Source organism: Camelus ferus, chromosome 5, assembly GCF_009834535.1.
Source record: "Camelus ferus isolate YT-003-E chromosome 5, BCGSAC_Cfer_1.0, whole genome shotgun sequence".
Classification (NCBI taxonomy): domain Eukaryota; kingdom Metazoa; phylum Chordata; class Mammalia; order Artiodactyla; family Camelidae; genus Camelus; species Camelus ferus.
The window spans coordinates 91,762,447-91,779,768 of NC_045700.1; the positions used below are offsets into that span (position 1 = coordinate 91,762,447).

Here is a 17,322-nt window from a genome sequence, read left to right on the forward strand (position 1 = left end):
TTCTTCCAGTTTTTATAAGGAGAGATTTTCCCTACACCCTGTTGAATGCTAGCTGGTGGTAAACCTTTACTTTGAGTTCCTTCAATCCTGACCCAGAATGGAGGTGAGCTCCCATTCTGAGTTCACGGCAGAGGTCCCCGGGGAGCAGCAGGCAAGGCTGAAGATGTACGAAGTTTCTCAGTGGGGCGTGGAAGGAAGAGGATCGGAGGCAGGGCTGAAGAGTCAGCAGGGCCGCCCTGCGGCGGGGAAAGGGAAGTGGGTCAGCCTGATCAGGTACCCTGCCACAGCGACTCCCCCAGACATGCTGATTTCAGAACCAGAAGCTGTGAAGCTGGCAGGAAAAAAGCTATTTTAGGTGCTAAAAATCTGAGTTACTGAGTAGCCAGGGAAAAGAATTTGAGAGCTTAGAGCTGGGAAGAGAGAGAGAATGGAAGGAGCTGCAGGAGCAAAGGAGGCCTTTGCAGGAGAAGAGCTCAGATAAGAGGTTCTTGGAGGAAGAGGAAGAAGAGAAACATTCAGGAAGGTGGGGAAGAAATCGCGATGGATGGAGACTGTTACAGATATGACATGAAACAGACTACAGATAAGAACTGGAAGGTAGAGGGAGGAGAAATGAAAATTTTGTTTCTAAGGATGGTCAGATGAGTGATTTTAACGCTCTATTTCTATTATATTGGTGTTTTTTATCAAAAGAAAGGGTGATGCAACTGGAGGAAACAGACAATACAGGGAGAGTGAAGGCCCAGTGAATTAGGAGACTGGGTTGAAAGGGGGACTGTGGTCAAGAAGGGATTTGTGGGAGTGAACCTCGGAGACTGTCAGGTGTCGGTGTTGCTGGGTCAGTGAGAGGAGCTGAGGGTCCGGAGCTGAGCAGAGTGAGGCCAGAACATACAAAAGGGTGGTCCGTGCAGATGAGGGAGCTGCCAAGGAGTTGACAGGCTGCAGTGAAGGCGACAGTGAGGAGCCAGAGTCTTCACTGAGGGGGGACAAGAGCGCTATGGAGGTCGGTCAGAGACAGAAGAGGGCCTAACTAAGTGCACAGCGTGGTCTTCCAAAGGACACTGTTCATGACAAATACAACAAACGCTCAATTGATATTATGTAACATATATATACATATGTATCTCCTACACTGTAGAGCTCACACAAGTTAACTTTTTTCGAAGATCCCATTAAAAAGAGGCAAAATATATGAAATAATTCACACACTCACAAAATACAAATGACTTACAAGCCTGTAAAAAAAAAATGCCCACTCTTACTAGTAATCAAAGTACTGAAGCAAATGAGACAAAACAACCATTTTTCATTTATCAACTCAGTGAATATTTAAACAATGACAACACTGAATGATGGTCTGAGAGTGAGGCAAAATACACACTCAGAAACCCTGCCTGTGGGAACATAAATTGGTATCACCTACCCGGAAAGGAATTTGACAATTTATTTTTAAGAGGTTTAAAACGTCTATACCATTTGATCCAGAAAATCCCCTCCAGGAAACTATTCCTGTAATACAATTTGCACTGAGAAGCCCTTTTCATGAATCAGTGTGGTTAAATGAAGGTCATTACACAACAGGCTGGCAGCAAGAATAATCATGCCACATAGGATAGAAGGAATCTTAATATTTGGTGATACTGCAAAAGCATCTTATAAAAGACCGTCCTATAAATGAAAAAAAATAGGAAGGTTTGATTGTGGACAACTTTGGGTGCTTCTTTGTTCAACGAGTCATTCCTGATGATGACAAAGGCACTGTCCTAGGTACTGGGGATCCAGCAGTGACCAAAAAACAAGTGCTTGCTCTCACAAAGCTTACATTCCAGTAGCAGGAGGCAGAGTAAGTGCTAATTCAGCAAGCGTATAAGATGTCAGGTGATGTCAGGATGAAAAAGGAGGACCCGGGGGTGTGGTGGCAGGCGCTCCTGTTGATCAGTTTGACAACAGACTCTGCACTGACAAGAGTGGGGATGAGTGTCTTGGTTACACTTTAAGATCATCATGGGTTCAATATGCATTTGAGGCTTACTGAAAAATTAATTCTCACTGTTTTTATGGAAAAATGAGTTCTAAGAGCTCGACACCAGACATATAAACACATTTCTAGAACATTATCTGTTTTAAGTTGCCAGACTACTTAGAAGCAGTGAAAAAAAACCACTTTACTATTAAGCCGTTACATTTTTAAAGACACTGTCCACTGTGACCAGACGTGTGTGTGGCAGGCCGTCTTACCCCAGGTTTTCTTCTTTCTGAAGGGGCTCTAAGCAGATCTCAGTTCTCCTTCCCAATTTATATTCCCTGATAACAAATGAAACAAAATAATGCTGAATGACATATCACTTAATTTTTTTTAAGTTTTTTTTTTTTTTACCAATTGTAAGTTTTTTTTTTAACATAAAAAGTGTTTTTTGTTTTTTTTTTTACATAAAAGGGGTTTTATTTGTTCTTTTTTTTTAAAGTATTCTTCTTAAGGAAAATATTACCCTGTGTAAGATACTCAAAATTTAAGAAAGTACCATGAACAATCATACACCAATAAAAACTGTACAACCTAGAAGAAATGGATAAATTCCTAGAAACAAACCTACCAAGACTGAATCAAGAAGAAACAGAAAATCTGAACAGACCAATTATTAGTAAGGAGATTGATTCAGTCAGTAATCAAAAACCTCCCAACAAAGAAAAGCTGATGGTTTCACTGATGAATTCTACCAAACAGAAGAATTAATAACAATTATTTTCAAACCCTTTAAAAAAAAAAAATAGAACAGAGGGGATACTTCTAAACTAATTTTGTGAGGCCAGCATTACCTTGATATCAAAACCAGATAAAAACATTATAAGAAAAGAAAATTAGAGGCCAATATCCCTGATAAACATAGATATAAAAATCCTCACAGAAATATTAGAAAACCAAATTCAACAGTACATTAAAAGGCTCATACACCATGATCAAGTGGGATTTATGTCACAGATGCAGAGATGGTTCAACATTTGTAAGTGAATCGGTGTGATACAACCACATTAACAGAATGAAGGGGAAAAAATCATTATCATCTCAACAGACATAGAGAAAGCATCTGAGAAAATTCAACATTCTTTCATGTTAAAAACTCTTAACAAACTGGGTATACAGAGAATGTACCTCAACGTAATAAAGGCCATATATGACAAGTCCACAGCTAATATACTCAATGGTAAAAAGCTGAAAGCTCTTCCTCTAAGATCAGGAATAAGACTAGGATGCCTACTCTCACCTCTCATATTCAACCCAGTACTGGAAGTCCTAGTCAGAGCAATTAGGTAAGAAAAAGAAATAAAAGGCATCCAAATTGGAAAGGAAGAAATAAAATTATGTCCATATAATTCTATATGTCTATATATTCTATGTATAATTATTATATCCATATAGTCTATATATTTACATATATATATATATATAAAAATTCTAAAAATTCCACCAAAAAACTGTCAAAACTTAATAAATGAATTCAGTAAAGTTGCAGGATACAAAATCAATATACAAAAATCAGTTGCATTTTATACACAAACAGTGAATTACCAGAAAGAGAAATTAAGAAAGCAATCCCATTTACAACAGCATCAGAAAGAATAAAATACTTAGGAATAAATTTAACCAAGGAGGTGAAAACTCCACATACTGAAAATTTCAAGACATTGATGAAAGAAATTCAGACACAAATAAATGGAAAGATACTCCATGTGCATGGAGTGGAAGAATACTGTTAAACTGTCCATACTATCCCAAATGATCTACAGTTTCAGTGCAATCCCTATCAAAATTTCAACGGCATTCTTCAATTAGAAATAGAAAAACCAGTCCTAAAATTTGTAGAGACGCACAAAAGACCTCAAATAGCTAAAGCAACCTTTTCTTAAGAACAAAGAACATAGCTGAAAGCATCATGCTCCCTGATTTCAAACTGTGCTATAAAGCTACAGTAATCAAAACAATATGGTACTGGCATAAAAACGGACACACAGATCAATGGAACACAACAGAGAGCCCAGAAATAAACCCATGCATATCCAGTCAATTAAGTTAAAATTCAGGAGCCAAGAACACACAATGGGGAAAAGAGTCTTTTCAATAAATGGTGCTGGGGAAACTGGACCCTTATCTTATACCATATGCAAAAATCAACTTAAAATTGATAAGAAGACTTGAATGCAAGACCTGAAACAGTAAAACTCTTAGAAAGAAATAGGGGAATAAACTCCTTGACATCAGTCTTAACAATGATTTTTCAGATTTCACACCAAAAGCAAAGGCAATAAAAGCAAAAATAAACAAGTAGGACTACAGCAAATTAAAAAGCTTCTGCACAGCAAAGAAAACCATCAACAAAATGAAGATGCAGGAGAAAGTAGTTGTGAGTCAAATATCTGATAAGGGGTTAATATTCAAAGTAGATAAAGAATTCATACAACTTAATAGCAAAAAGCAAGTAATATGAATAAAAAATGGCAGAGTAAGAGAATAGACATTTTTCTAAAGAAGACATACCAATGGCCAACAGGGACATGAAATGGTGCAGTATCAGGGAATTGCAAACTAAACTACAATGAGATACCATCCACACCTGTCAGAACACTTACCATCAGAAAGACAAGAGAAAAAGTTCTGGCAAGGAAGCGGAGGAAAGGGAACTCTTGTGTACCATTGGTGGAAATGTAAACTGGCTCAGCCACTATGGAAAAACAGTATGCAGGTTCCTTAAAAAATTAAAAAGAGAACTACCATATGATCCAGCAGTCCCACTTCTGGGTACATTTCCAAAGGAAATGAAAACAGGATCTCAGAGATTATCTGCATTCCCACGTTCACTGCAGAATTATTCACAATAGGCAAGACATGGAAAAACCTAAGTGTCTGTTAATGGATGAGTGGATAAAGACACGCGCACACACACACACACACACACACACACACACACAGAGTTAAACATTATTCAGTCATAAGAAAGAAGGACATCTTGTCGTCAGTGACAACACGGGTGGATCCTGAGGGCATTATGTGAAGTATGACAAGACAAATACTGTATGACAGCACTTACACGTGGACCCTAAAAAAGCTGAACTCACAGAAGCAGGGACTAGAACAGTGATTACCAGGGGCTGGGAGTGATTGAAAAGGGGAGATGTTGGTCAAAGGGTAGACTTCCAGTCAGAAACTACAACCAACACGCTGTACATTACACCCCCAGAAAGTACTCATCTTGTAACACTGTAGTATGTACTTGAAAGTTGCTAATAACAGTGTAGATCTTCAGCATTCTCATCACAAAAAGAAATGGCGGTTATATGATGTGATGGAGGTATTAGCTAACAGTATGTTGGTAATCATTTTGCAACACGTAAGTCTGTCAAACCAATAGCTTGTACACCTTAAACTTACACAGTGTTACATGTCAATTACATCTCAATAAAGCTGGGGAAGAAAAAGAACACTCAAAATTTTGTTCACAGTCTCTGGACCACTGTAAAAATACACGAAGCTACATTAATACTTGATATGAAAAACTGAAGTCTCAGAGTTCAATTTACAATAAAAAGCATCGTCCACCTGACAGCGGTGGGGTTACCAGGAACGGCTTTCTGTTGGTGAGTGCTCACTGAGAAACCTACTTGAGCTGCTGGTGGTGGAATCGCAAGAGCCTGCCCGGACGCTTGCTGTCCACGGTCCAGGCTCTGAGGAAGGCTGGGGATGGGATGCAAAACTCTGAGAAGGAGGGCAAGGTCATGGCCTAGAAAAGAAACAGACATTTGAAAAAGCATTCTTGAAAACAGATTGCTTTTAGGAAAAAAATGAAGAGCTACAGAATGGCATCTGAGGGAAAGAGTATCTCGAGTAATGGTAACATCTAGAAAAAAAAAAAAAAGCCATAGGGATATCTCTTAAATGAAGTTAATCCTGAGTAATTTCTGTGTCTTCTCTACTGAAAGCTGCTTGAGAGGTAAATGAGTTTTCTGTTTCTAAGTCTGAGCCCCAGACTCCTTTTTAATCATGCTTTAGAAAATGAAACTTTAATTTCTATGTGACTAACTCACAAGAGCAGAGGCAACTCTAATAAAAGCAAGGGACTCATCTTCAACTTCCACCCATGCTAATGTAATGCTAATACAATTCTTCAGCAATGTTTACTTTGTCAAGGAAATAACATTTGATTCTGAAGTATCTCAGAATCTTTGGATCCAACTGCTAGGCCCACACTAGCTGTGTAAGGGCAGGTAAGTATTCATATATTTAGGTTGTAGTGAATCCATGAAATGGCCGATACTGACTCATTTTTAACCTAGAAACCTTATAATCCAATATAAGGAAAAAGTCTCTTCCCACTTGTTCTCAGGAGAGTAAGACCATTTACTTTTCTAAGGAAGGTTATTTCATACATTGAGGATGCACAGGATGAGTCAAATTTCAACGACGGATATTCGTATCATATGAATTTTTTTCCTTTAAAAGGAAGGGATATTCATTTTAGTTCAATGACAGTAAGATGCTTCTCAGGCATCGTGTGTTATATTCAATCCAGCCTTTCCATTTGGAGAAAACCTCTTTCTCTAAGAATGTTATACCCAAGAAAACAATCCAATAACTAGTTTCACATCCTAACATAAAGCTGATATTCTGGCCTCCTGGGCAATTGATATCACAGCTTTTAACTAACAACACTTAACACATGAATCACAATGATACAAAAACAATGTAAATAAAGGAGTAAAGTGAATGCTTTACAAATGTTCCAACAGATGTTTTCCTAAAAAATCAAAATGAACATAAGCTGCAAGTCACTGAGGAGATACTCAAACGAAAGCACAGCATGCCTGTCGGAGTGGGGCACACAAAAGCCACAGGGCAACCGGCAGAAACAAACCCAGGGAGCTGTGTGAGCAATGTGCGTGTGGCCTGCTGGGTACTCACCACCGAACATGGCATATAACACATGCCCTATCAGAACAGACTGCAGGTGAGGGAAAAGGAAATAGAAGAATATATTAATATCTCACTGGAGCAGCCCGATCAGCACTAAGCTGTGCTGCAGGAGGGGTCTGACCTGAGACTTCAGCTCCACCAAAGCGGCATCTTCGGAGATGTCAACGTCTCCCAAGAAGAGGAGGGAACCTTCTGCGTGCCCATCACTGGGCGCACCTACAGAGGACAGGGCAAGACGTCGGACAGCAGCTTTAAGCTTATTCATTTCATGTTTCTGAAATACAGGCCATGTTTTGATTCTGCAGATAGCTTTAGTGCAGTTCCACCCACGCAACTGGGAATCTGAGTTCTCTGAGCAGTTCCCTGGTGACCGCACAGGGAGGAAGCAGTGTCCCGTCAGGCGGCCGCCAGGGAGGGGTGTGGGTGCGACACCACGGTCTTGTCACTGGGATGTTGCGGGGAATGTTACTGTTGTGTCGTCTGCCTAGAACGTTCTCTCCCGCACCCTCCCCTTCCTCTGAGGGCTCTGCTGGTAGGACACCCTGCCCTGCCCTCACCTTTTATTTTACCTGTTTCTTCCTCTCACAGCACTTGGTCCAACATGTTACTCTGTCTGCTCATTTGCGTGTGTTAAGTGTCTTCCCTATAGGTATATATTTACCTACTCTGTCTCCCCTAAAGAATATGATTGTCAAGAGAGGACAGGCCATCCATCTGGTTTGTCTCTCTAGTGCCAAATGTGGTGGGCGCCACACAGCAAATGCCCAATAAATGCTTACCGACTGAAAGAATCCTTGACAATAAGAAGGCCTTTCTACATTTGTTTTAAAAAAGGGAAAACAAAATGCTCTCTCATCTAAAACTCTGGATAAAAAAGCTAATAACTAAATTTGAAATCAGTAATTTCATTTTCACTTTAATTAAATGCCTTTGCTTACTGCTGAGCACACTGCTAATACATAATAAGAAATTAATTATAACTAAATTAAGTAAGAAAGCTCTCTTCATGAGTGGTTCTTCTTGGGTCTTAAGGACCATAAGCTGGTACTACCTGAAAGACACTTTCAGGAAATTCTCAGGAATAAAAATACTTGCCATATGTTGTGATATAGAAAGACTAACAAAAAAAATGAGATTTTTTTCTTAACTTTCATGGAGAAACACATACTGCTTTTTAAGCTGTAATTATTATCCGATCACGACATTTTTAGAGAGAGCTAACAAGTCTAAAACAAACAAAAAATGTCAACATCATAGCTAATTCAACATGAGGTTTTTTTTAATTGCTCTACACATATAACCCTAACTTTAAAGAGTAAAGAGATATGACTTTAACTCATTTATGTTAATTTCAGGACTGAATTTTAAAAGATAAAAAGAAATACATAATACATCAAGGCACTGAAAAAGCTAGATGAGCATAATAAACGAAAACATGTGAAGACCTGGTCCTACTAAAGATACTTTCTCTCTATCTCTATATTTTCTTTACAACGAAGTGGAAACCCGCTTTTTACAGTGACAATCCAAACTCCCTGCCTGTGACTTCTGGCTCATCATGATGCGTGTGCTGAGTTTTGTCCGTGGAGAAGAAACTTAGTAAAACAGTATGTTTACACCCTGTGTGTCCTCTCAGAAGTCAGTGACGTGGAACGCTCCCGAAGTGGCTCCTGGGTGGGGGCGGCAGAAAAGACCCCAGCCCTGCCACCCGCCCCTCAGGCTGCAGTGAAGTCACCGCAGTGACTGAAGCTTCACCAGCCTAGTCCATTATGATTCATGTTGCCATGAGGAGCTTGGGAGAGCATATTTAAAAATCCCGTGAAGAAATTTAATATACTGACATAAAGATAATGGAAATAACAGACAGCAAATGAAAGGTAAAGCCAAACCAAAGACATTACAAATCACTATACAAAACTAGGATTATGACACGAGCTATGAAATAAATAGGTTTTGATTTTCAACTTTACATTTTCAAAAGCATACAGTTCAGTTGCCTCTAGAGCAGAAGCCGCCCTCTTACTTTTCTTTATGACACGCTGGGTGCTGCGGTTCTGTTCTGCTCTCACCTTGGGTGGAGGCAGCTCTCCAGTCCCCGCCCTGAGAAAAGGTGCAGCTTGCCTGGTCCTGACGACTCTTCCAGGGGTGCGAGGGGATCCGCGGCTGGTACCACCAGACAGGCACCTTCAGAAAACCCTGAAGAACGGGGCATTTCTAACCGCTGTGACGCGCACAGACTAAGTGAACTTCCACAGAGAGAGACATCTTGATACAGAAAATGTTCCTGAATTTATTATTTATCCTTAAGATGTATGTATGAATTGCCATATATTATACTTACTTATTGTTTTTACAATCAAAAGTTTAAAATAATAAAAATCAGTCTTTAGGATGACTGGGACTAATGTTCTGTATCTTAGTAACCACAGTAAATGAAAAGTATAAACAAAGCATCTGACAGAAAAAACTACACACATACTCGCAGGCACCGTGGGAAGAGCCGCAGCACAGCGCACCGGTTACACGAGCTTCCACTTGTGAACGTTTCTGAAGGAATTTTATAGAGAAGAAAGAACCTACTGACTGCAACCAGGGCTGTGTCGTGGCACATCTCTTTGGGAAAAGGGTTTGGCAATAGACAGCATCAAATCTTTAAAAAGTTCACACCTCTTGACTTGTTAGTTTCTTTCATCTTTACAACTGTCCTAAGAAGGATTTATATTTAAGTACTATTTATAAGAATAAAAAATGTACAACAAGCTAAATTCCCCAAAGCAGGGATCTAGGTGAATTAAACTGTGGTAAGTCATATATTGGCTACAATGATTGTTTTTGGATTTTTATGGCCAGGTTAAAAAATTGAACATAAAAGGTAGGAAATAAAATTGTGTGCACAGATGATTTTACAGGAAGAAAATATATAAAGATGTAAAATATGGTAGCTGTCTGATTGGTAAGATTTTGGGTAAGTATTCTCTTTATGGCTGTATTTCTCTGTTTTCATACAATGAGAATGTATCATCTTTGTAATCATAAAATAGTAACTGTTATTTACAAAATGTCTATTCCAGAGCAAAATCTTACCAGAGGAGGAAGTTTTCCTTCAGTTAAAAGCAACGCGTCTCCAGAAGATATCATAAGCTCTTTCAGTGTTGCATCCTGGAGATACAGAAAGTCCTTCTTGTCACTTATGACTTCTGCAAGGAACAGTCCTTTTTTCTTTTAAACCTATGTCTCTATTACCCTTTCAAGAAATAAGTAAATAAATAATGAAGCAGATACTGAAGCTATAGGGAATAAGCTAAGCCTATAAAACAGTACATCATAATTTATTAAAAGTATACAATTATGAACTGCAAAAGATTAAAGGAAGGGAGATGGATGAGATGAGAAATGATGAAAGACTGATTTACAGAAGATAAAATTTTAGTTAAGCCTAAAAAATGGGCTGGATTTGAAAAGTCACAGGAAACAAGAAGGAATGTCTCAAGAAAGAAAAACAGGGCAAAGTCAAGGTTATGTCAAGAGCCAGTATGACTTGCTCTGGGGAAGGAAGAGCTAAGAGACTTGATTAATTAGACTGGGAGGTATCCACTGGAGAGTAAGTAACAGGAAAGAACACTGGACTGCAAAGGTGGTCACAGGTCAAAGGGATGTGGAATAGAAAAAAATGAGTTTTCAGCTGATTTTTAAAAAGCCACTCACGATTTCTGAGAAGGGAGTTTTTAAAGATCAGTCTAGGGGCTACAAATGTGACATACGGAAGCGGGCAACACCGGGGCTCAGGGAAGTCGGTTGTAGTAACTCACATTAGAGGCCAAACAGCGGGGGAGGCTGAACCAGGAGGCCAGCAGTAGGAATGGTTAAGGAGTGGAAAAACTGACGGCCTTTGAAGGCTGAGACCAAATATGACAGCTATCAGGTGAGCAGGGTAAGCCACACTTCACGATGAAGAAGGTCAAGATGGGAAAGACAAACAGCAAGTCTGGGAAGTGGAGCCAGTTCTGAGGGTAAGTTTGCTTTTGGATGAAATGCTTGATACCAATTTGGGCATTTATAAGAGAAGAAAATGAGGAAACTGATGACATAGTACTCTTCTGACATCCAAACTGTATGTCCTCAAGATTTTTTGAGGCCCACTTCTTACTCCAGGCAGTCAAATTCCTGGCCAGGACTCAAGAGAGTCCTCTCAGCATGGTTCCTGACTGTTACACAGCAAAGAGCATTGCACTGAAGGCCCCCAATATACCTGTTTAAATCAGGCTCCCTTGATGTTCAGTGCCAGTGTCTCACTGAACAGAAAGCAGGCAGATAAAGACAGGGGGAAGGGCAGCTGACCACAGCTGTCTAAGCTTCCTCACAAAGTTCCATTCTGGGTCTACTGCTAAGGCCATGGATCTGGACTGGGAGCTTTGATGCTACCTGGAGCAACAGTAAGATTAACCAGAGTTCAACCATCCTGTGATAACATTGTTTCTAAATCTACCCTTAGAGTTTGGGCTGGATTTGGAGATGCAGTTTGAATCAGAGCCTAAGTGATTGGTTGGTAAGACGAATTCTGCCATCATTAACTTACAGATAAACTCTGAGATTAAAATATTTAGGTTTCAAATGCTAACTTGAAAAGATACATGCACCTCCATGTTCACAGCAGCACTATTCACAACAGCCAAGACGTGGAAGCAACCTAAATGTCCATCAACAGATGACTGAATAAAGAAGTTGTGGTACACACACACACACACACACACACACAATGGACACTACTCAGCCATAAAAAGAATAAAATAATGCCACCTGTAGCGAAATGGATGGACCTGGAGACTGTCATACTAAACGAAGTAAGCCAAAAAGAGAAAGAAAAATACCATATGATATCATTTATATGTGGAATCTAAAAAGATGACACAAATGAAATTATTTACAAAACAGAAATAGACTTATAGACATAAAACAAACTTATGGTTACCAGGGGGGTGGAGGGACAAAGCGGGAGTTTGGGATTTGCAGATACTACTAACTACTATACATAAAACAGATAAACAACAAGGCCCTACTGCATAGCACCGGGAACTAACTATATTCAATACCCTGTAATAGCCTATCATGAAAAAGAGTATGGAAAGGTATATATATATATAGGCGTATATTACTGAATCACTACGCTGTGTACTAGAAATTAACACAACACTGTCAACTGATTATACTTCAATTAAAAAAAAATTCAGGTTTTAAAATTCAGAGTGCATCTTCAAATCCTCCATTGGTTCAAATACCTCTTGTCCTCTGTGGTTCTCTGCCTCCTAGTGAAGAATGACTACCCCTAGAGACACACTCTCTTATTAACAGAGGACTCAACACAGATGAAGCTGAAATTTTCCCTCTGACTTTACAGAAAAACTGTAGTAAAGAAAAAGTGAAAGTAGACCCACATGTAGATTTTTGTATCCTAAAAAAAGTAAAGCTTTTTCTAGAATTTATTCACATGAGTGGGGTGGCATCCTTATGAAAATACAAAATAAACGCATTTTTACAAATGAAGTGTACAGAAATAATCTTACTTCTTCACATAAAGGCTCCCCAGCTTCATAGCACCAATCCATTTTTCGTAAATGCCATGTGTCTCCTAGGAAGGAATCCAAATCAGGGTGAAAAAAATTCAGAAGAGTATGTTTTAAGAACTTGTCAAGAATGACCCTTTTGGATATGTGAATATCAAAGGGGATTTGACCTAATCATTATTAACTGACTTTTAAAGTAAATTATGTCTTCCAGGGCATGAAAAAAATTAAGTTGTTGCCTCAATTTGGTTAATTTTCTATTCCACCAAGAACTGTACACCTGTAAATGAAAATAACCCTTGCTACTACTATGCAGTATCTACTTGTATCTTTCCTACTTACCTGTGCACACGCATGTCCACATCACATGGGAGCACAGACAGATGTATGTATGTACGTAAATTCAGAATCCCTTCTAAAATCATGACATTGAGATTTATTTCACTGTCTTGGCTGAAGATATGTGCTAACATTGCTCAGCGACTGATAATGTGAATAATAAAACTGTTCCTATCCAATCAGCAGTTAATCTAAAAATAAAACTGTGCTTTTGGTATAGCATTTAATCAAGTTGGTATAAATGAACATTTGTAAGTGTTAACTAGACTTTATACTTAGACTTCTGTTTTTCAGCATGCTTGCTACAGTGACAAAATGGGAAGAGAATTTTTTTTGAGGAGAGGGAACTGAGTAGAGTACAAGTTGGAAATCCTGGTTATTAAAAAATCAGCAATATTTTATAAACAGTCAACTCCCCCACCCACCAAAAGAAGCTGAAGCCAAGGGAATAAACAGAGATCTCATATTTATCCTGTACAGATCATGGGTTTTGAATCCCGAAACTGTTCTCTGCAGACCCTCTTTTGTCATTAGTTCTAGTTTTAAATACAGTAAGAGTTATATCAATATGTAACTTAATCTAAGTATGTTTTAAAAACCCAACACTACCAGGAAGTTAAAAGTGGACACCATTACATCATAGCACAGCATAGCAGGGAGAAGTCAGAGTTCTGCAATCGGGGGCTCTAGCTACTTGCTGTGTCACTCTGGGTAAGCCGTTTAACCATTCTCAGCATCTGTAAAATGGGAACGGTGATGACCCCTGCACAGGAGAACTACTGTCAAAATGAAATGAGACATGGTATGCAAACTCCTACAAGAGTGCCTGGAACCTGAGCAAGTGAACGGCCCCCCAGGTAACGGGGACCCAGGCTGTCACCTGGGTGGAGAGAATGACAAGTGCTCTCAGGAAAGCCACGTGGTGCCCCTTCCCGTGGTTCCACTTGGGTACCCACCTCGGGATACCCTGGGTTTATTTTTTCACTCATACTATGTTCCCTAATCTGGCATGAAACACATTGCACTGAAATTCTGCATTATGAGAGTCAGGGGAAGGTGTAGCTCAGTGGCAGAGCGCATGCTTAGCGTGCACGAGGTCCTGGGTTCAGTCCCCAGTAACAATCAATCAATCAACCTAATTAACTCACAACCACCGCCCACCCCCAAAAATTCTGAATCAATGAGGTTAAAAAAAAATCAGCGAGAGACCTAGGACATTCCAGAAGGTATAAATGTCAATTTTATTTCTTTGGTACATTTGTTGGGCCCTTCTAGGGTCTCTTCCCTTAGTAGTAGGCTACTACGTATTTTTTCTAAAAGAACAAGAGCCAGGAGAATTATGTACATATAGCAATGCAAAGTGCAACTGACAACCCAGGAGGTAAAAAAGTTTGGTGAGTTTTCATGAGGTTTATAGATGATTTATCATAAGTAAAGGGTGTGGGTCAGGTTATGTGTCATCATGGTCTGTAACTTACCTGACAGGCCAGATTTCTCCAGCATTACCTTTAAACACTGTAAGAAAAAAATTATGTTCATTAGCTGCCTGTTTCTGAGTTTACACTATTGTGAGAAACACCCTTTTTAGAGTCTGGACCTGGTCTGATTATGTTTAATAATTCTCAAATAGACAAAGATATACATGGTTAAGTGGTTAAGTAAGCTCTCCTTCCTAAGGGCTAGGTGGCACCAACTCAAGACTGAAAAAAACAGGTTCAGGTGTCTGCAAGCAGGACTTAAAGCTTTGTTCATCCACTTCCAGGTCTGCAGTGTGCTTTTCTTCTTATGAGGACTAGCAATGCACTCTTGACCAGTTATGAGTAATTAGGCTGATTTCAAAGGTACATAATAAATTCTGACTCCTGTAAAAGGAGATTAGTCTTTAGCACGCAAGAAACACAACTGGTCACACATCAACTCAGGAGGGAAGTGCTGTGCACACTGGGAGCTTACGGCACCATGCAATAAATGAGACGATTAGCTGGTGTTTAAATGAAACAAAAATAATCATTAAAACTCAACTTGAGGGGAAAACATTCTTTAGTAAATTTAGGGCAAAAGAGTAAGTAAAATTTGATATACATTAAACCAGAGCAGGAGGGAGCAGGACTAAGGATGATCATGGCTGCACTGCTTGGAGTAAGAGAAAAATGGCAAACAATACAGACATCCCTTAACAGGGGAAGATTTAAATAAACTAGTGAAGGTCTTAAAACAATTAAAAGGATAAAACAGACTTACATGTACTGGTCTTAAAAGACCTTTAAACTATTTTAAGTGAAACAAAGTCCTAGGATCTCATTTATGATTTAAAAGAAACCACACAAGTCAAGCTTTTCACCTCCACTTGTACATACATGCCCATACACTGGTATATTCATGATAAAGGTATGGAAGGATACACTCTACTGATGTGGATAAGATTATATCATTTGGGCAGGGTATAGCTCAGTGCTTAGAGTAGTACATGCTTAGCATGCACAAGGTCCTGGGTTCAATCCCCAGTACCTCCATTAAATAGCTAACTAACTAAATAAACCTAATTACCTCCCCCTCTCAAAAAAAAAAAAAAAGATTGTATCATTCAGTGACAATAGTGACTTCTGGGGAAGGGACGAGAACAGGGTGGTGACTAAGGGGCATTTTTAGTTCCTCCTAAAGTTGAACAAGAAAGACTAAATCCACAATTACTTGTGTGATTAAAAATAAAAGAGACTTTAGAATTAACCATTGTTTAGAAAATGACGACAATGAGAACACAATATATTAAAACAGGGAATGGGACCAAAGCTGTATTCAAAGAAAACTGCAGTCTTAAAGGCCTCCATTATTCAAGAAAAACAAACAAACAACTGAGCATCAACTTAACTGCACTCTGGATAGAGAAAACAGCCAGGGTAAAGGCCTGTCTGAAGCACCGACTGGAGGCCCAAGGACTTAGCTGAAGCAGAGTGAGCGTGAGTAATAGTGGTTTTTGAAAAAAAGATACCAAAGGGCCAGAACACACAGGGTGTTGCAAGGTCACTCAGGGGCTCCACTCTTACACCGAGTGAGATGGGAAAGCAGAGGACAGCTGTGAGCAGCAGTGACTGATCTGACACTTTGAAGGATCACTCAACTTCTTCGTGAGAACACACCCTGGGAGGTGTAAGGCTGGAAGGAAGAAGATCAGTCAGGAGCTGCTGGAATAATCTGGGTGAGAGGTGACCAGGGTGAACGCAGTGGAGGGAATGGGATGTGGTTAGATTCCAGATAAATCCTGATGGTAGAACCAAAAGGATTTCCTGAAAAACTGATTGTGAAGTAAGAAAGAAAAGATAACTTCAAGGTTTTTGGCCTAAGCAAGTAGAAAAATGGAGCCACTGTAACGGAAAAGGAAAATGTGGGTGAGGTGCGTTTGGGAGCGATCAGGATCTCCGTTGTGGGTGTGGTATAATTTGGGATGACACTCAGACAACCAAGGGGCAGCTGTAGGCCTAAGTGTGGCGTCTAAGAACTGAGCACGAAGGTGCTCACAAGGTAGAGGGAAGGGGAAACACCAGCTGAGAAGGGGTATGCTTGGGAGGTGGGAGGAAAGCCTGAAGAGCCGCCGTCTTCTGGAAGCAAGTGACAGAAGTCATCAGGTACGTCAGCTGCTGCGGAGAGAGCAAGTAAGATGAAGACGGAGACCTGCTGACTGGACACAGCAACGTGGAGGCCACGGGCGGCCTTGATAAGGGCAGTGTCAGTGGCAGGGCAGGGTGCCAGTCTGCCTGTGATGGGTTAGGGACAGAACAGAAGAAAGACATATGATACACATTGCTCCTTTGGAAAGTTCTGTGGTTCATGCTTTGAAATTAATAGACACTAAAGTTAAAAGGCAAACGAAAAGCTGGGAAAACAAACCTCTAAGCAGCCATCCCTCAGTCTCAATCCCTGCTGTGGCCAGTCTTGTCTGTCAGTACCCCTACCCACTTCCCCGTCCTGCTCCCCGACTCTTTTGAAGCAAATGTTGGATATCATTTCATTTCATTCATTAATATTCAGTACTCATCTCTAAAAGATAAAGATTATTTTAAAAAACATAACTCTTAAATAATTATGACACCTAAAAATTAGTAATTCCTAAATAACAAATATCTAATCAGTGTTTAAATTTCCCTACTTTCTCTTAAACTATTAATTACTAAAGCTCTTTTGGTTTCAATCAAGGGCCACATAAGTTCCATACTTTGCATCTACTTACTGTGTCTCCTAGGTCTCTCTAGCCTATAGGCTGCCTCACGCTGCAACTGATTTCCTGAAGAGGAGGATTTTTCCACTTCAGGACTGTGCTGACTGCAAGCCTGTGACACACTTAACAAGCCCCTCTGAGCCCTGTACTTCTTATAAACCAGTACTCAGACCTAGAGGTTTGACTGGACTCAGGTCCACTTTTTGTTTGTTTTTTGTTTTGGCAAGAAGAGCACAGGTATTGTT

The 17,322-nt window shown here is 39.8% G+C and overlaps 1 protein-coding gene across 7 annotated transcripts in view; it reads right to left on the reverse strand.

The window, feature by feature from the left end:
* Positions 1-17,322, reverse strand: part of USP40 (ubiquitin specific peptidase 40) — a 76,880-nt gene that overhangs the window by 10,766 nt on the left and 48,792 nt on the right. For 6 of the 7 annotated variants that reach the window (XR_004320160.1, XM_014564712.2, XM_032480535.1 and 3 more), the window contains 7 exons: positions 14,343-14,379; positions 12,526-12,590; positions 10,049-10,123; positions 9,034-9,160; positions 7,086-7,180; positions 5,656-5,774; positions 2,239-2,304 (listed from right to left, as the gene is read on the reverse strand). Coding sequence is in view for 5 of the 7 variants with exons in the window: in XM_014564712.2 (XP_014420198.2) it covers positions 2,239-2,304; positions 5,656-5,774; positions 7,086-7,180; positions 9,034-9,160; positions 10,049-10,123; positions 12,526-12,590; positions 14,343-14,379 (584 nt within the window). In the remaining 2 variants the exon portion in view is untranslated. Of the gene's footprint in view, positions 1-2,238; positions 2,305-5,655; positions 5,775-7,085; positions 7,181-8,987; positions 9,161-10,048; positions 10,124-12,525; positions 12,591-14,342; positions 14,380-17,322 lie in introns of those variants that run through there. The other variant, XR_004320161.1, reaches the window with a different exon arrangement.